Raw genomic sequence first — 20566 nt, 5'->3', positions numbered from 1 at the left:
CGAGCTAAACATAGCTTTAGGATTATATTTGCTTCTGAATATGCACAGAATTATCTTTGCTAAAACTAAAAAAGASTGCAAGGATAGATTTGGTCTCTGTGTAGTAAATAAACTTCTAGCCATTATTAGTTCCCTACTTAGTTGATACAGTCAGTAACATGTACTGAGAAATTTAAACCAGGCCCTTTTGTTTGTCGTATTCTGTCTTCTTTTTCTACTTCTGGCATTACTGTCAGAAGGTGTGGTTGCTTCTCCTTTTTTATTATTTGCTGTCCTTGTACTTCAGGAACATCAAATCCTTTAAACTCCAACTTCATTCAAAGACCCAAAGCTGAAGCAAGAAATTAAAGAGTTAATATTGTTTTTAATGTGTCATTAATTTTAACGTTAAGGTTCCCAAAGTAGGTGGAAAGTTCATAGTTGGGTCATGTTTCAGGCCATCTGTGGGTTCAGGAATACCACACTGCATCAATTTAACTCTTCCACCATTGGAATGTTTTCTTTACAACCATGAGAGTTAAGAACTTTTTTGTTTCTAATGAAAGTTTAAATTCTTCAGTTTCTGGATGTGCCATTCTAGCCACATAAGTATGCCACATGATAGCCTTGGACTGTACCTTTGGCACAGCTTGTCCTACCCTGAGTAACATTTGCTCTAAGCTGAAGTAATACTCCCACATGAAAATGTTTTATACTGAAGGATAATTACAGGGAATTTTAAAGAGACTAGGGGATAATTTGAAGTTTCCATAAACATCAAGATCCTGGATTTTGGAGATAGAATTGGAACAGTTCTGTAGATTCATTTCTTGTTTTTGTTAATCTGGGAAGCAGTTTATTGATAAAAGGACTGAAGATCAAAGGATAAAAGAATAATCACACCATCTAGAGGATTTTACTTTTTAAAAATTCTTCAGCTCACTCTAAATGTGATGCTATTAGAGCTTTGCCTGTAATAAGCCTATTTTTCAGTGAATTTTCGGTTCACCTAAGTTGTAGAGCTTTCCTCCAGAACTAATCATTTCACTCGTCACTTCAAATGGAGATGAATCTTTTCCTTCTTGCYTGAGTACTTAAAAACTAGTGTTCTGCTGAACCGTGTGCTAATCCTCCTAACCATTCTCTCTTTCACGCCCCCAAAAGATCTTTTCAGGTCAGTCTGCTTTAGCTCTCCACTATATTTGTCCTGAGTCCTGCACAGGTCGTTCCAGGCAAATCTCACTAAATCTTTGTCACTCTTTTTCTTCTTCTTTTTCATGTTCTAAAATGATTCTTTCTACCACTTCCAAGCAGGAATCACCTATTTAAGTATGCTGTTTACATCCATGCTCCGTTGTAGAGTGGTTCAAGGCCAAAACATCTTATTTATCAAGACTACTTGCCTGCAACATCAGTCTTAGGTCTGGTTCTGGCAATATATGGTAGTATTCTCATAGGTCAATAGAAGCAATCCAGGGTGCAGCCAATGCTGAAAGTGCCCTCCTGCAGAGAGACAAACATGCAAATCTTTGCATTCTTCAGTTAGTCTTCTGGGGCCCTTCTCTAAAGATCCTGAGGCCCTGGGATCCCTTCTGGAAGGGCTTAAATTACACCAGTGGAAAGAGCAGACGGGATTTCTGAATAACCTGAACTCACCTGCCTGCTTTGGAGAGTAAGAATGGCAGAAGATGAGTCTGAAGAGTGTATCTGAGGGCAGAGTGTTCACCAGCTGTCATAGTAGGTATGGAGCAGATGCAGCCAGCTGAGCTGAACCTACTTTTAATTAAAAGGGTTATTAATCTTATGACATGCCTTGTACATATCTTGGGCTTTCCGAATGAAAGCATCTTAAGCAGGGAGTTACCTGAGCGTATCTAACAGCTCGTCTCTATTGAAACAGGGAGTTCTGCTCTCCCCCTCCATCTTCCTCTGTCTTCCCTGCACCTGGCCATGCTCTCCTACAGCCTACTTTGTACTAGCTCTCATCAAACAATTCACTAGCCTAGGAAAAAAGTTGAAGTATCTCAGCAAGGGGTCTGCTGAGTGCCAGAGCTGGTACAAGGGAGGGTTCAGAACCACATGGCCAGCAGCAAGGCAGGGAGGAAAGGGAAGGAGAGATGAGGCCTTCCTCTTGCAATGGGAGCAAGGTTTTAGATCAGGTCAGCTGCTTGTTGAACTGCACCTTTAGGGAGGCAGCGGTAATGCTTCCATTTATTAAAACTAAGAAAATCAAAATTTTAAATTAATATCTAGTGAGTTTGAGTCAGACATTGGTACAAAGCCATGTAGTGTCTTTCTCTGTCCAAGACTATGTGAAACACAGGATCTTATATTGATACATGGCATGGATTTGACCATTACCCACTATTAAGTATTTACTAAAAAACCTCCCTTAAAAAAAAACAAAGTTGTTTTTTGAGCTGATCTGGCAGAAATCAATCTTCGGCTTCTAGTGTGTTTTCCTGTCACTCAGAAGAAACAGTTAAATGTCTCTCTGTTTTCTTCTGATTTTCCTAGCCTCTTTTGACTATTTTCTAGCTGTCATGGGAGCTCTCTGCACACTTCAACAGCAGAATGACTTCTGTTGTATTCATATCTTACATGCACATGCTTATAAAACTTAAGAGCAAAGTATGTGAGTACTTATTCTTTTCTTGTTTGATTTTCTTTATGTAACCTTCCATCTCAAATGGAGCGGATAATTATATGAGCTGCTGTTTCTGTTTCTATTTGTTGGGAAAACAAGGAAAATCAATATTTAAAATAAGACAAATGCACATTCCAGATCTGTTTTCTGTTTATTTTATATCTGTTCTTGTCAGTGGAAAAAGCAAATTAGTCAAAGAAACAGCAGTTGAATGTTTTTATTTTCTTTCTAACTCTTGTTTAAACAACCCTCTCCTAAGTAACAGAAACAGATCTTTTTTGAAAGCCCATAAAAGCTTTCAATGCAAAATTTTATAAATGATTAAATGAAAAGGAAAAATTAACATTTTTTCTTAGAGTAGGGAGTTTTGTGAGGAAGAAATGGGGTTTTTCTATAGCTATGTATTGCTATTTAGATCCAATACATGGATTTTTTTTTCTAGTATTTTTGGTTTTCAATTTGTTATTCATGTCAGATGCACAGAGATGAGGAAGCTAGATCATAGGTGCCTTGTGAATCAGACATGTGCAGAGCGTATTAGCCAAATGCGATTTGTGAACGCACGGTATTATCAATACTCATGTTGGTATTTGTTTCTTGTAAAACAGCAGCTCCTACAGACAACAGAAAAACACCTTGATTTTTGTTTTTAGGACTTTTATATTTGTTTGATTCTTTTCTAAAATGTTAAAAGCTTGCATGGATATGGAGAGAATCCTAAGGAGAATCCTAAGGACAACTTATACCAGAAACCTTAACAATCTAAAGTCTAGAAGAGACTCTCCCAACATTAAAAAAAATAAATAAATAAATAAATAAATAAATAATTTTTTGAGGTTGTTCTGCTGTATTTTCAGGAGACTGATTTATGACTCTGTGACTTTATGACTCCTGTATGACTTCATGAGTGTGGCAGGGAAACAACCTGTGGAAATTTTGTGCCTTATCCTAATTTAAAGGGAAAGGCTGCATTGCCCAGGGCTCCAGCCTCCCTGGATACTTGTTGTATATTAAAGATGATGATGATGATGGGAATAGAGAACGTTAATTCATATTCATCGAGGCGATCCTTGCATTTCTAGGAAATTACTAATGTGACTTTTGGGGGCAGATTTCATACACCAGCTGCGGTAAATATTCTCCTACTTCTTTGGGCATATCTATACCTGTCATAGTGCTGTGACAGCTACCTCTTGTGCCGAAAGCAGCCTAGTTACAGCAGCAATGACTGCAATTCAGGCTAAGCTCTAAATATTTATTGGCTTCCTGGGTGGATTTTACAGCTTTCATTGAGCTCCAGACTTCTTTGACTAGGCTACTGTCAGTATCAAAGGTAACTACTTTAAAGATAGCGCAGGTTATCTCTACACCACACCTTCACAACACAGACAGCGGCATAAACCATCCTTTCGTGTTCCTGGAGTTTGCATCAGGTGCCACCTGTCCGTTATGGAAAGGAARGTGGTAAAAAGAAGCGGTGTTTTAAAAGCCAGGGAGATATGAAGCCACTGCCTTCATATTTCTCGAATGTAGGACATTTTTACCASAGAGCAACATTTATTTTCTAAGACTGTACCACCAGGGCAAACATTATACTCCACTGTGYCTCTGAAGTGTGAGGAAGAGTCTGCTGTGAGCACTAAATTACAATAAAACAATCATAGGCAGTGAGACCTGGGGGAAAATGGTCTGGATTTTGCTAGCAGCACAGTAGCAGCAGAAATGTAGGCTGAGCAGGGGATTGAAGACCAGTAAAGCAAAAACTGTGACTGAACAGTTAAAGTGTTTCCTCTGCAACTGTGGCAGTACCACCTATGTTTTCTGTACTTATTCTGTTAAGCCTCACAGCTCCTTTTCAGTGGGCTGCTGTTTTAAAATCACTTTGGAATTTATAGATTAGCCATTTTGCAGTAGAATGACAAAGAACATGGTTAACATGAAGATCGCAATTTGTCTCTCTCCACCCCTGAGCACACGGTATGGCCAAGTTTGTTCCGCTGTGAGAGTACGGTAGAGTGCATATAGCACACTGCCCTGTGCTGTGGGGTCAGGTTTAAACTCTCTGTGATTTGCTTCATTTGTTACTGGAACTTGAGATACAGTAATTTGCGGTAGCAACCAAAGCAGCAGTTGTGGATTCTAGTTTTCACTCATTCTGACTGGTACCTTCCTTCCATTGAACACTATTTTTTCAGCTGTGGCCTGGAGACAGGAAGGAGCAATGTGGTCATGCACCAGAACTGCCCTTGTTTATTCCAAGCAGCTCTTGGCAGACAATATGGTGCATGGGCAAATGTAATTTTCTGTACAGTCTTCACTGACCCTGCTGTAGGGAATAGGAAAACAGTCCTCACAGCAAACTGTGGACACCTCCTAGGGTCTGCGGTGATCCCTCTCCTATGTAATAGGTACCCATCCATAGTCTTGAGAAATTGATATAATTTATTGGTCAAACGCCTGGGATGTCTACAGTCTGAGTTGTGTTATGGTCTGAAAGAGTCTGCCTGCATACTTGGATGACTGATTAGAGGGTGCCCTTTCTCCAGACGTAAGAAGCAAAGAACTTCTTTCTGTACAGAAGGAACTTCTTTGCACTTCATCTGTGTGTGCACTTCCTGTCTCAGCAGACCATTTGCTCAAAGACTGAAACTGTAATTAATTCTTCATTCGTACTGAGAATAAGCTTCACCCTCTGATGTGCTGACTGGAGAGGATCTCTGGCAGCATTTCTGAGTCCTTTTAAAYRACTCCTGCTTTTGCTGTTTGTTGCYTCAYAGTTTTGCATTAGAGAAGTAAGGATGATGCTGTTTCCCAGTACAAAGAGGAAAGAGAAAAAGACAATATGAATAATTATTAAGTCTTAAAAATGTCTTAATTCCAGCAAGTGAGAGATCTCTATTTATGCCTCAAAAGTGATGCTGCATTAGGGTCCAGTTACTCTCTTAAGCTGCTTTCATCTMGAACCTTGGCAGAGGCTTGTGAACRAAGCCCCAGTTTCTCAGGAAACCTCCTCCTACTCTTGCTCCTTCAACTTCAGGGGAGGGAAAGAGGAGGCTAGGATTCAGAATTAATGAAAAGGGGTTTTGCTGCTGAAAATGGGCAGATTATCCTCCTTGATATGTACTTTCCTGTTCTGAATGCATGAGGGATCTTTTGTACACTGCTGGAAATCACGCTAGGAAAATCTAAAGGTGTTCAAAGCAGAGCAACTGAAATGACTGAGCTATGTAGGGAGGGATTTAGAGTGTAAGATAAACAGATTTAACTTTTAAATAAATAGATTTAACAGTTAAATAGATTGAGCATGAAGAAAGGGTTATAGTAACCTGCTGACAAATGAAAGGAAAAAATAATGGAGAGCAAGAGATATAAGGCATAAATAGGAATCTGAAATTAAGCAAAGCAGAAATTTAAGTTGAATATTGACTTCCAGACTGTGCCATTCCTTCAGACCAAGGTGTAGAATTTTTAGACAAAGATCGTGAGTTTAATAACTAGTGTTATTCAAACCTGGATATAGGAAGTTTTTAAGAGTAACCATTAGAGGCTCACACTATCCTCTTCACTAAGAAGAAAGGGTATATTTCAGAAGAGCCTTTTTATGCCTATCACCTCTGGCTTCCTGTATCCTGCTGCTGAGAATGATTTTACAAAGACTACATGTATATTGTGTGATAAAATACCTTCTTTAGGAACTTCAGCCCCAAATCTCTATGGCTATCAGTGAACACTGATCCAATAAAACAGCAGAGAAGAAGATAATTCTCCTTCCTCCGCACTGATTCATGGAAGACAAGTAGTGAGCTTGCATAAGGCTGAGAAATGGGTAAAACAATAGGCATCTCCCTGGACACAATAAATGGGACGCTTCCAATAACCTCCTTTTGGGGCCATACATAAAACTCAGTGACACTTTCCTTGACGATGTTCATGGAACTGATTAGCTGACGCTGTGGGAGAAAATCCTACCATTCCACCGAAYACCATCATTAACCTGAGTTCACATTTTTGCAACTGAAGGTCCAAATAGTATCTGTAATGGACAACAGCCTCTGAATTGTGATATGGTGTAAAATGATAATACAAAAAATGTCACAGTGCCCCCTATATTCTTCAAGACTACACACATTTGGAATTTCAGTGTAGTCATAGAAATTAAATTCAGCTCAGCATTCACAGTTTTGGAAGAAAAAAGAAAAGAGATTCCAAAGTATTTATCCTTGCAATAGAACAGATTGCACAGACTCCTGCAACAGTATTGTGTTTCTGTATAGACTGAGTCTTCCTTATGTTATAGCAGATTTCTAATTGTGGAGTTGGCTTTTTCAGATCAAGCAAAATCTTTCTACTCAACATTCAAAATAACCTTTTTGTAGTGTGATACTAAACCTGATCCCATTCCCTGGTGCTTCATGAGGAGATAGAAGTTCCCCCTGAACACAGTACACAGACTCTAGAGATTGTATATAATGGGTGTAAAAGAGTCTGATAACAGTGTTTTTAGTTATCACATTTTCTGAACTGAGGAGAAAAATAGAGGCTCTCTCCCCTTTTTCCTCCATTTCCCTTGCTAAAAATGTAAGTAAAGGAAAAGTCTATAACCTGATTTTGATGACATGTCTCTTTAGTAGCATTAAAGATATTAATTTGACTGGGTTGGGCATTGCAGTCAAATGTTTCTTTGATGCTGCATACCTGCCCCTTAAAATTTCTGGGAAATGTATTTTCCCTGTCTCTGACTTTTATGGAACCCTTAAGCTTTGATGAGTTGGGAAGATACAAAGATGTTGTGGCTGTCACCTGGGTCAAGACTGATAATTCTGATGAGAGTTCATGGGCTCRTAACTATCATGAGCGACACTCACGCTGTGTATCTCATCCCTGGTGCCTGTGCCCTCTGGATTCCCTCCCTGACTGCTGCTTGGCTCCACTTCCTCCCCTGGCTCTTTCTTCCATACTTTGCATTCTTCTGTATATAGAAGTTCTACAAAATTGCTGCTGTTTGGCGAATACTTTCCTTAACTGTAGTCCACAGCCATTTGGACTATGAACGTACAATCATGTAGGGCTTTTTGACATCAGTATGTTTCCATTCCCTGAGGATCCCGTACACTTCCCTAAGATTCACCTCTCTTAGTCATCTTTCTGCTGAACTACAGAGGCTGTTCTTGACCAGTCTTTCACAAAGTAGCTCCCTAAAGCATGAATAATTTGATTGCCTTTCTTGTGTTTTTTGGATCTTTGTTCTGTGCTTCCTATAAGACAGTGACCAGATTTGTACACATTATTCCAAAAGAGACCATCCAGCTGCCTTACTGAATGCCAAAGTAATAACGTCTGTGGTTTATACTCTGTAGCCTTCCATATACAATCCAAAACCTTGTTTGCCTTTGTTACTGTTGCCAGATGTTCTGTGGACAGATTTCAGGCATATTGTGGTGAATGTCACCGTGCCAGTGAATTTCAGCAAATTTAAGCAACTTTGAAATGTTTCCTTTTTCTAGATGGCTATATGCAAGTTATACCAAACTGTGTTGTCACTTGAACTCCCCTATTCTGGTTACCTCTTTTTTCACATGGAATCACACTACCTGTTACTAGTTTCTCTTCAAAAGCTTTTCCCCTTTATCAGGCTTCTTTCTGATGCTTTGCTTTGCTGGAAACTCCATCTGAACAACCCAGCTCTGAGGGCCTAGGCAACAGGATAGCAGTTTTATTGTGGTTAGTACCCAGTTTACTTGAATTGTATCGCTGATTCATGAAGAGAATAGGAGTTCTCCTAGAGAGCAAGCAAGAGGAAGGAACAACCTGTAAAAGGATGATTATATTCTTACCTRTTTTTTCCTGCAGATTTACTGACAGCACAGGAATACCACTGCTTGCTGCAGCTGCTCTGCCCTGACTTCCCCATGGAACTCACTCAGAAGGCAGCAAGGTGGGTTCTCATCTACTCTTTTAAGGCAAGATCACTCCTACACAAATGGACTTAGAAACTCTATGGGTAAAGATATGGATAAGGACATTCAGCGATAAAGATTTGGAGGGAGAAAAGATACCATAAATTGAGGTTAGGAACAGGGTGTTTTTCTAGCAATGAGAAAGGGTGTATATTTAAGATATACAAGGACTGAAATATCCGTGCAGTGTTAAATATATGAAAAATGCTGCTGCTGGCTTTGTCTAGGCTCAGAAGGTGAGTTGCATATAGAAGAATGTTAGCCAATGTRTTTTCAACTGACTTTCAAATGATTTTAAACTCTGTTTTAAATAATGTTTACGATCTTTGTGTTGCCTCCCACTCTCGCTTCCTATAGTTGATCACATTTTAAAGGTGCTAACCTCTGAAGCATTGCCACAGTGTTTTAAAGTATGTAAGCTAAGAACATTATGTCACAGGCCACACATGTAACTAATCTGTTTGAAATTTTATTTTAATCTAGCAAGGTCTAAAACAGATAGATAGCTCAGGGCACTGATAATGTGATATAGAACTTTTTTACTGATAGCGCTTGCTGATTCCAGTCCAGCCCAGATAGTTGATTATTAACCATCTGATAGTGAAAATGCAATAAAGTATATGCATCTGTTTGCAGGGGGGAGGTCAGTTCAGATCTCAGTAGAAGCGCATACATACATATTATAATCACAGCAAGATACTGAATAAATAATCTCGTTCCTAGCCATCTCAGCAGTGGGAACACAGAAATTAAACTTTTTCATAAACGTAGATACAATTTTCAGAAGCAGGGTCTAGGCATATTATCAGGATATTAGCTGCTGCCTCTGTTGTTCACAGCCTAAACACAAAGTGGTCCTCATTTTTTATTTTTCATTCTGTCATCTTTCTTCAGTATCAGAGTCCCATGAAAATTGTATTCAAAAAGGAGAGTGAAAAAAAGAAGCATTACCATCTGCAAGTACTTCCACTCAGTTGATTCTTTGAATTCTTCTCTGGCCCAGACTGGTCAGACTGAACTGCAGTTACAGCTATGTAGGTTCAATTAAAACTAAAAGTTGAGTGCTGCTTTTCCCTCTTGCTCATCAGTGGATTTTTTGGTCTCCACAGAGCRCAGTTACTTGGCCTCCAATGCTAGACTAAGCAAGAATGCTAACCCTGTAGCAGGAATATATCTGCAGCTTCCTTTCGGAGGTACAAAAGCACAAGTCCCGAGTGCTTCCTGTGTGTGTATTTCATAGGGTTCCAGCTGAGCGGAGCAGGAATTTGTGGTGGAGCATGAAAGGAGACTTCAACGTATCTACACATGTTATGATGTTTGTGTCAAGGAATTTAATACACAAGGCTGTTGTAAACTAGAGGCCCCATTCAGGGGCCTGCTGCACTGCTGTGTTTGTGCCTTAGAGACAGACAAGCAGGCTTTGGGAGCAGGTGTTAGAGAGAAATGAGATCTCTGTCCGAGGCACCCAGGCTCAGGTGGGGATGACCTCACTCCTATTTTTGGCTGGCTGGAGATTTACTTGCACATTCCTGTTATTCTGTTACAAACTAATCTAGTTGAGCAATTTTAATAAAACTTGTCATATTTCTAAAACATCCTTCTCTTTCCTTCCATTTCTTGCTTTCAAGCTTCTTTTCCTCTCTCTTGTCCCGTACTGGTACTTTTACTCTAGTTTCTGCTTCCTATTGTCCTCTTCAATTTCTGCTAGTTAGAAAGGTGAACTCTGTAGGCTGTTTTCCAGCACTAGTTGCCTGATTCCTTGCAGAGCATGAGTGACACATGCACACCTGATGGCATTGCTCCTCCTTCATTCTGCGCACCCCAGACAATTTTGTTGCTAATTTGCTTTGGGAAAGAAACTGAATAAAGTAGTGGCAGGATCAGCCACAGCCTTCACTGATACAGCCAGGACCTCTGGAATTATTGGCGCTCTTAAGAAGAGAGCTGCCTTAGTTGTAGTCTCAGTGCTGCATGACTGAGATGATCTCACAACACAGTGCACTCCACTCGTCCAGGAGCTGTTGCTATGCACTGATAACAAACACTGGAAGGGAATAAGACCAAGAAATGTCAGGGCAGAAGAACAGAGGCAACAACAGTATAGGTTTTATTAGCATTACAACTGAAAACTCCATTTTTCTGTTCCAGATGCCATGTGAATGCACAGGTCATACCCAGAAAAGAACAAGGCTATGTGTCTCTGTGAGTTTCCTTGGAGATTCTTTTTTTCCCCTCAGGAGGCCTTAGCCACTAGCAGATTGAAGATTTTTATCTTCAGAGTTACCTTTATTCTTTAGAGATACCTTCTGGCTTTCAGAATCTTAAAATTGCAGAAGGACAAGGAAGGGATTTTTATGGTTTGATACCATCAGGCTCTGTAGCTGAGTGCTAACTTCTCTCCTGTAACAGAAACACAAGGAACTCACTGCCTGCATTTGACTGGGTGGAGCTGAGTCATTCACAGTTCCCATGCTGCTTTATGTGATATGGGAGCTCATGCTGCACTGATCAATGCTAATAGAAGTGGGGCTTGAAAGTCTCTGTACCCCTTTTGGTAAATCAGTACCGGAGCATCCAGATCCTGCTATTTTTGTATATTCCATTTATTTTTGCCTCTGTATATCAGTAAACAGACCAAGTCCCTGGAGAACCATTTGAGCCATCTTGGCCTTAAGGCACATTGTGTCTGTTAGCCTTTAATGATAGCRAAGAACAATAAAAGTCCTTTCAACTTGCCTGGTCTAGAGTTGAGGGCTCCTGGGGACTTCCTCAGTAGTCTGGGTTTCTGAGATCTTAGCCGCAATCAGCAGATCATAAAATTTCCCTATTGGCACAGTAGCAAGGCTTTCCTGCCAGTCAAACCCACTTGAACCCTGAAAGACCACTACACTCTTAACAGAGTTTCTCATGTGTAGGCCTCTTCAATCCAGAGTTTCTCCTTGGTTTTCATTATACACTGCATGCTGTGTACTAACCCTGTAAGTAATCTGTGCCCCTGAGGGCTTAACACCTAATTCTGACAGGAAAGAATGAGTAAAKGATCTCCTGAAATATCAGCTACCTGATGAACTCCTTTGAGTTCCAGCTTAGATAGTCAGAGTTGCTCCTCAATTTTGGTCTTGGTGCCTGGGTTACACACTGTTCATGGCTAGGATTCTCTCCTTACCAGACATTTTGGGGAAAAGGTGCAGGTATGTTGCATATGATGCTCTCCCAGCTTCCCTGGCTGTGCAGTCAGCTGGCTATGTGAAGAAATAGCCAGCTGCAGTCTCCTCGTAAATAGTTGTATTGGATTTAAAGATTTCTCAATATTTCTAGAGTGCAAACTCCTAGGCCAAGTGGAGTGAGTAACCCAGCATCAGAGTGTGCCTTCTAGTTAGACACTCCTCTGTCACATACGGGTTGTACGATCCTCCTTACAGGCTCCCTGCTGCCCTTCTGTAAGGAGGAGAGTGGGACTTGGTGTTGCAGAGCACAGGCATTGACCATAACTCTAGATTTAACAGGCAAAATGAGTTAGCTGTCATGTAGGTGATGTCATATTGACACAAGTAAATACATGAAAAATTCCCACACTGTTGTTCTCCTGCTTCTCCAGGATGGAGAAATCCACTGGAAAAAGCTTTGGAGCTTGTGCTTTGAGGGTATCTGGGAGACAGACCATTATTTCAAAGAAGAGGGTGCTGCTTCTCAGTGATGTGGCCCATAGCATTTCCAGTGCTTAAAGAGTGGCTGGAAATGCCAGTGGCTGAGCAGTACTGCCTAAAAAATGAAGATGCTCTGCCTGCCAGCTTCAAAGCCATCCTTGATGTGGCCACTGACAATCTCAGTAACATGCTTATTAGTGAGAATTAAGAACTGAAGTTACTGCTTCTTTAGACAGGAGGAGGAGGAGGCTTCTGGAACATAATAAATAAATCAGAAGCACTTTGACATCTTCAAAGGGTTTTGTTTTAAATACTGGCTTTTCTCCTGGGGACCCTCTTAGCCCCAGTCTTTCTTCTTTGAGATAATTAATTCAAGCTGCTCTGCATACTTGATTTTGCCACAGCGAACAGAACTGGTTTGAGTGGCAGAGAAGGAAGCCTCTTGAAAGACCCTACAGCTCTTCTAGGTCAGCTTCCTACACAGCTCCCTGGAGCCTTTTCCATGAGACAGATTCTCCCAACAGTGTCTCTTGACCATTGATGTTGCAGGAATTGGTCCATGGATTGCCCTGGGTCCCAGGTTCAAATGAACCCTGCTAGATGACCTGTACTTCGGCTATAATGAACTGGTAGTCCTTCTCATATGACTGGATATGCCAGATATTGATTATATAGAGTCAGGAGGCCTGTTCCTGCTTAAAGCTGCTTGGTGGTCTACAAAAAAGACGGAGTTGAGAGGTGCTACCAAACTGTGAGTCCTTTAGCATCCTCTGAAGATTTTGTTCTGTCATATCAAAGCTGAGTGTTTTGTTTTCCTGTTTGACCTCTCCTTTATTACTTGAAGTTCCTCACTTCAGAGACTGACCTTTTCATCCTTATGTAGTAGCAATGACCAGAGTCGCTGTGATTGTTGTCACTTTAATGAAAAATTTTGCCCTAACTTAGTTGTGAAATCCAGAGTGTTCTCCTTAAAGGAGGGGATGGACTTTGCTATCACTTCCATTTCAACTTTATGGCCTTTGGTTGATATGTTATGTATTCATGAAATGTGCTTCAAAACAGGGATGCTAGGGCTTAACAGAGAGAATGAAGACATTGCCTCTGGTCCTAGAAGTTTTCAGTCTCCACAAAATTTGATTTGAGCTGATAATATCTACAAAGAGGCTAATTTATTCATTAGTAATGGAGGATAGCACGTTCATGTGCACAGTGTATAGTTAGGAAGGTGATTATTCGTGCAAAAGATGTATCATTTATTTCCTCTCTAATCGAGTGGAGTTTGTTTGACCTTAGATTGGGAGTTAATAACTGCTGTCATTCCCATCAATTTGAAAATAACCCAATTTGCTGAACTGTGTTATATAGAGGAATGGCATAATTCTTCTGCTTACACCAGTTTCATATTATTGTAACTGTCTTGTTTTTAGGACAGCTCTTCTTTATATTGCCAGTTGAATCMGCCTTGCAATGTTTTGAACCTGTGTATATGCCAGGGTTCATTCCACTRTGTCCACTGGGCTTTAAATACTTGACATACATCTTGCTATATTCACACCATAGCTGAAGTGTGTGACAGCACTGACATTCAGGATCTTCTTCTGACTGCAAGTTCTCAAGCTGCTTTCATCTGATATCAGGATGTCCACATCCACACCAATGCTTAYGTTCCCATTTCTCTGTGCTAATCTCTTCCCCTGGGCCCAGTTGCTAATAGTCCTCAGTAGCACATAGATTCCTAGCTGCACTTTCTCTAGAGCTGGAATTTCTGGTTGCAGACCAGTCTGGTTGCAGTCCTTCTGTAGCTGCTAAACTGTTTCTTTCATCTTAYTCCTAGGATTGTGCTGGTGGATGATGCTATGGATTGCCTGATGTCTTTTTCTGACTTCCTCTTTGCCTTCCAGATCCAATTCTACTACTCAGGTAAATGCTAGGAAGCTTTTGATTTCACCCACTGCCTAACTTGTCCCATGTTATGTCCTCATAGCTTCCATATCCCTGCACTTTTTTGAAACTGGTAAGCAGATATTTTTTCAAATATATATATATATATGTAGATATATATGCAGAATATATGTAGATAATGGAACCCACTGACACAATATATCACTGAAGTCAAAAGCTTAGCAGGCTTCATAAGGAGGTTTCAGATTGTTATGAGTAACAAGATATTTGTAATTGTTATGGATTGTGTATGTATATATTTTAGAGAGCCTTAAGACATGAATCTCCAGCTTTATCTAGCATATATCAGCACCTAACAATTACTTTTACTAGGAACAACTTTTTCCATAACTCCATAATACGGAGCCTCTTTCTTTGAAGTATTGGCGCCTGCTAGAGGCAGGATAAGAACAGCCCAGTTCTGTCCCCAACACAGGCCAGTAGTTGGTGCCTAGAGAGGAGGAGGAACTGGGCAAATGTACTCAATACTTCCCCCTAATACTGTCCCCACCACCAGCTGTTTTCAGCTCAAAGAGTTTCTGAATTGAGTATGGTTTGTATGGATTTAGGAACCCTTGRTGGATTTTTCTATTTCAAATTTGTCCAGCCTCTTCTTGAATCAAATAAACTTTTCATTTCCCCAGCACTTTTTGGCAACGAGTTGCACAGATCTGCCACCTGTCCCACAAAGAACCACTTCTCCTGTTCGATTTGATGCCCTCTGGTTGGAAGGGAAAAAGTGAACAGTAAATCCCTACCTACCTTCTTCATATCATTTATGTTTTATCATATTCTACCTCCCTAACTGTTTGAATTTTAACTAAATGGGGTACTTCATTTAAAATTCTTGACAGGAAAAGTACAAATCAAATAATGTTAGCTTGTGGGTGTGTATGTATATACACGCATATACATCCCCACRTATTTTTAAACTAAAGTGCAAGAAAGAAGGGGAGAAAGATGAACATTAAGGTGCTTGTTCTGTATCTGTAAATTGTTTTAAAATAAGCTGGCCTGTTTGTCATAGCTCCCTGAAGATTTGGCTGAGGAAAGGCACCRTTTGATTCAGGCAATGGCTTAAGTGGGGAAAGAGGGAAGCATTTCCCCTGGAAAGTTGAATGAGCAGAGCTGGGCCCTCTCGCCCAACAGTAAAGGCTATTTAAGTCCTATTAGAGATAAATATGATCCCAAGSATCGGGAACTGCTGGGGTCTCACTTTAGTAGTCTCTCCGCACAGCGCACTTCCCAAAGGCAACGTAAGCTCATGGATTTCTGTCCACTCACACTGTAGCTTCCTCTGATGATAGCTCACAGTTGGCCTCGATCAGGCAGCAGGGGACAGATCTAGGATACTGGGAGACACTGGGTAGAAGCTGTGTTGAAGCATAATCTGTGGTTAGGAAGCAGTCTTGGGTGGCCTGCTGATCTGATCCAACTGTCAGTTCCCATCTTTCTATCAGTTAGGGGTCAGCCACTATCCCTAATACAAACGTCTCTTTTTCTCAGTACTTCTCTGTATACACTTCGCCTCTAACTCCCCTGTACATATCCTAACATTATCCATGACAAGTCATCAAAGAAAAACAGTTCAGAATAGTGGGTTTGGGTTGGGCAGAACCAGRCTTGCAGTACCGTAATCTGGGGACAGAAAATGTGTTTGGAAAGTTTTTTTCTGATACAACAAATATTTCCACTGAACTACCGAACCTCAGTACAGCCTCAGGGCCCACCAACATCCTTCCTTTTCTCTCCACCCGCCTCATGAACATCATCACAATTCCATTCACCTGGGATTTCTATGCCACTGGAGTCCACACAAATCCACCCTTGTGTATACACACTCAAACATCCCAACCCAGTCCCTCTCAAAGGGCACAGCACACACACACAGCCTGTCATATGCTCTCCCTTCAACCCACACACATGCAAACCACTCCAAGTGGAATCTAGATTTGTAAACTGCTGACCACATCCATAAACAAACTTGTTTAAAATTAGACTCTTGCAGTAAACAGTGGGTAGTGTGAGGAGCCTGGGGAGAGTCTTTCTGCCAACTCTAGCCCTGACCTACCCTGGCCCTTCCTTTAGATCCCATGTTATATTTACTTTGGAGCAGCAGAGACAAGCTGGGGTGCAGCCTGGAGCCCTGACTAACTTGCTCCCCTTGTTCCTCTTTCAGTTCCATATTTTTTATTCCTAACTTGGAAGAGTTCTCAGTCAGTGGCAGTAGATGGAGAAGGAAGACTTTTGAGACTTTGCAGACTAGTTTTGTGCTTGACATTAGCTTTCACACTCCACTCTTATCCATGTGCTAGCTTCTGTTCACTTTAGAGGAAGCTCACTAGAGTTAGTGGTTTCTTATAATCATCCTGGTAGGAAAGCCAGCAATTTACATGGAAATGTCTCTTTGTAGCACATGTGCTTGCATAGTATGTGATCGGAATTTATAGGAYGCCTTAGTGTTGTGCTTATGTTCGTTTCTTCTTGGCCTTATATACAACACAGAGCATGGCATGAAAGTTTAATCTCAGATCTGGTGGGTCAAGAATATGCCTCACTGGTATTACAGCCTTAAATTGTAAGTTATCTTCTGTTTTTCAGAGTTTCTGGAAAGTGTGGCTGCCATTTATCAAGACTTATTGGCTGGTAAGAGTCCAAACACTGTGATTGTGCCAACATCATCCTCTGGGCAACATCGRCAGCGCCAACCCCCAAATGACTGCAGCCCACTTGATGGAGTAGAGGCATCTCTCTTCTATCAGTGCCTAGAGTCCTTGTGTGACAGATCAAAATACAGGTACAAAGGGGCCCCAAAACACAGTTCTGCAGTTTGTGCCTTTGTAGACTCTCTGTCAAGTTGGAGCTATGAAGAGGTACAGGACTTGGAACAAGCTGTGACTCCCATGCAGATCTCATTGGAAAAATATGAAGAAAGAGATTGTAGCGTAACAGATGTAACTGGAAGAGAAAAACAGTTTCATGGACTTATGAAACATGGGGGTTTGAGCTGATTCTTGAGGGAAAAGGTTGATTTGGGGATCTGTTTTCCTTCTGACTTCTGCATTGGCACCTTCATCAAGGAGATGTTCATCTAGCATCATGAGTTAACTAAAGGAGATAAACACATGCAACTGCGTACCTGGACATTGAAGCATAGGAAAGGCACTCTGGGGTGGATGGAGTCTGAGGCCTAAGCACCTGGATAAGATCATACTACTAGTCTGTACTTGAGCCTCGAATGGAGCTGGTTTCCAATCACAGAGTCTGGCCACAAGACTAGCCTTAGTTCAGCAGGGGCAGAGCAATGCCAGACCTTACCATTATAATTTTGACAGACACATTCTTCATAGATTCTTACAGGTAGCCAGCAGATGCCTTGCTAGGTCATGGGCTAGATCCACAAAAAAACTCAAGACACAAGGCCCATCTGATTCCTGCTTTAGGTGCTTGAATCCAAGTTTGTGATCCACAAACCATTGTTGAACTGCTGTAGACATCTAAGTCTGGAAATGCCAGGTTTTTTGATTGTTTTAAACAACAAAAGCTGTGCATCCCCTGAGAGCTTTGGCTGGAAAGCATATTGTGGGCACATCTGATAATAGGTCAGGCTCTACACAGCATGGTGGAGAGAACCATTCCCAGTCCTTCATTCAGTAGCTCAATCCTCAGCCAGGCTTTGGTAACCACCTTTGCCAGATAGATCACTAGCCCACACCCAGGTCTCCTAGGAGTGCTCCAGCCACTAGGCCATGGAGCATTCAGCACTTTCTTTTCCTCTTAATGAGGCATTTCCATTTTGCATGAAATCCTTTAACGAGTAGTAGACAAGAGCAAGAATCAGTACAATGATATTGCATAGAAGTCAGGGGAAGAGGTAGGGATGAGCACAGAAGAAGGGGACATGTGAATTATAGTCCCTCCTTAACTATGGTTTATAATGTACTTAGTTTGTCATTGGAGAAGATTTCCTGCCCCTTGCATAAGTGTTGCTGATAAAAGGGTGATAACAACAACAGTACCCTCATTAAGTTTTGTTGTCTTCTAAAGAAAGGACTTCCCACTTGATTTTGGAAGGATATGATAATAGTCGGGGTGTATATGCCTCTGTGTGGATCTAGGCTTCCCTCTCTGTCTTTGGAACGGAGGAAGGTAAGACTGCTCTTAGGGACACATCCCAGTTCTAAAGTCTTGTTTAGCAAATTGGGAGCAGATACAAAGTTAAATAAGCATGCTGGTGGCTGTCTTAAACTGAGTAAGGCCAGCCTGGCAGTGTTATAAGAAGAGATAAATGGGTTTATTTCTCCAGTTTGGGCTAGGTCTTGAAAAATAGTTTATAATTTAAAAGACAAGATGACTTCTTTGTCCCTCTTTCCGTAGCTGTCCACCTTCTGCTCTTGTGAAGGAAATGCTGAGTAGTGCACAGAGGCTGACCTTCTATGGATTCCTTATGGCACTTGCAAAACATCAGGGGATCAACAGAGCCCTCGGTAAGACTCCTGTGAATGGTAGGGCTCTAGATTTTCARTCATTCTGTGTTTCTGTGCCCTAGATTTTACATTGTCAGGAAGAGAGTGAGGGAAAGTTTTTCATCTTTTTGGTGATGGATGAAACTTCAAAGACATAACGCTGCACCTTAGTGTCTGCTTGAATTTGTGGAGCTTCTTGAACAATAAAACAGATATGAAATGCTGCCCTAAAATAGCAGTATTTTACCTCTTTAATAGCTGATAGCACTTTAGCAGAAATACCCTTTTAACATGTTTGGCTGTTAAAGTTGGAGAGGGATGGTCAGGAGACAAGTAAGATGGCTGACTACTTTCAGAAACTTCTCTAGATGGTAACTGAGTTGAAGTCTTATCCTGTGTTTTACTCCTTCAGTCTCCCACAAGTTTTAAGTAAGTAAGTGACCACTCTCATTGCCAATAAAGAAAAGAAGGGGGATATGAGTACCTACAGCAAAAATCTCTGCTGCCTCCTTGGCTCAAAGAATCAAATTAAGCCCAGTCTCTCCCAGCTGTTCCTCATCATCCCCTAAGCCAGTTTGATCTTGCCAATATATTAATCTATGGCCTTCTGAAAATCTGGTGGTACCATGAAAAAACAAACTCTTACAAAAATCTGTACCAAACTGCTGTGGAAACCAGAGGGATTACCAAGTGGCATCTCACTGTTCATTTGCATATTGTGCTGGCTAATATTGTTCTAAAGCAAAGGAGTGAAGCATTGCATTGGCAAGGGAGACTACGTAATCCATATGTATTTCAGACTCGTAATTCCATGCCCTCAGATGCCRTCGTATGCCTTGCTTGTGCTCCTCCTCTTCTTGCAAAGGGGAACAGAGATGGCTCTTTGCATTTGACCAGGTTGTGTCCAGGAAGAATGTTTAATGCATAGAGGCCCAAACACTCAGTTTCACTCATCTCCACCCAGCAAGTCACATGGCCAATATGGGTAGGCTTTCTGTCTCTCTTTTGCTTCAGGCCTGACTATGTGCCAGTCCTGTATTTCAAAGATAAGGCACAGTGAAAAGAAGACGTGCCTTGTGTGAGCACTTGTTCCTTGGCACATGTGTGTGTCATAGCAGAGTAAACGTGTCCCCTCCCTGGCTGAGCCCCTTCTTCCAGCAAACCATTTCAGTTGCTAGTGCTCCTCTGGGGCAGGGCTGCTTACCCAACAACACAGAGATTACATATCAAAGGTGCATGAATACAACTCTGCAATCCCCCTCTGCAAACATGCTTAAGAAGCAGTGTATGCACTGGGGAAGGTGATGCCTTGCTTGCACCAAAGTCTTTTCTTCCTTTGCCCTACAAAATCCACTTCAAGTGCAAAGAAAACAGATGGGCAGAAAAAACCTGCCCACAGMTTCCATTGGGCCGTCTACAAAGTGTGCAGGTTTCCCTTTGCACTTTTAGGGGCTGTCGCTTGGCCCTCTGCCAACCTCCTGCCAAGGCCTCTCACAGAGGAGGGGCAGCAGCCACAAGTCTGACAGGTGCTAGCATCTTGGCAAGGAGAGGAAGATTTTTATGCTGGTGTCTCTTAATCTCTTCCAAAGGATGATTTCAATAGTCTGAGGTCTATAGAGGATCAGAGGCTCCCCAAAGCCCTTCTGCGAGGGCAGTCTAAAGCAAAGGAGCACTCAGTCAGGGTGCCTGTCTTCTCTCTGGTCTCTGAGGAGCCTCTGTAAAGCCAGCAGTCCCCCTGCGGAGGAACAGAGGTGGGAAACATAGCGGCTCATTCTGGCTAAGGAAGCACTGATGAGTTTCTCAGGCAAATTAGAATCTGCAGCCTAGCTCCAATGTCAATGTTGATTCATCCTATTTACTGACTCTCCCAACTAATGCATGTGCTACAGAGACCTCACTGTACGTTCTGCAAATGCAGAAACAAACTAA

The 20566-nt window shown here is 41.5% G+C and overlaps 1 protein-coding gene across 1 annotated transcript in view; it reads left to right on the top strand.

Annotated features, from left to right (window-relative positions):
* The window catches only part of CSTPP1 (centriolar satellite-associated tubulin polyglutamylase complex regulator 1), an 85405-nt gene that overhangs the window by 60700 nt on the left and 4139 nt on the right, over positions 1-20566 (top strand). Inside the window, exons 4-7 of the mRNA XM_085306062.1 lie at positions 8477-8561; positions 14065-14150; positions 16773-16968; positions 18549-18658. Coding sequence (XP_085162188.1) covers positions 8477-8561; positions 14065-14150; positions 16773-16968; positions 18549-18658 — 477 coding nt within the window. The remainder of the gene's footprint in view (positions 1-8476; positions 8562-14064; positions 14151-16772; positions 16969-18548; positions 18659-20566) is intronic.

This window comes from Rhea americana, unplaced genomic scaffold, assembly GCF_003343005.1.
Source record: "Rhea americana isolate MKP2758 unplaced genomic scaffold, rheAme1 scaffold_102, whole genome shotgun sequence".
NCBI lineage: Eukaryota > Metazoa > Chordata > Aves > Rheiformes > Rheidae > Rhea > Rhea americana.
This window is presented reverse-complemented; position numbering and strand designations above follow the sequence as displayed.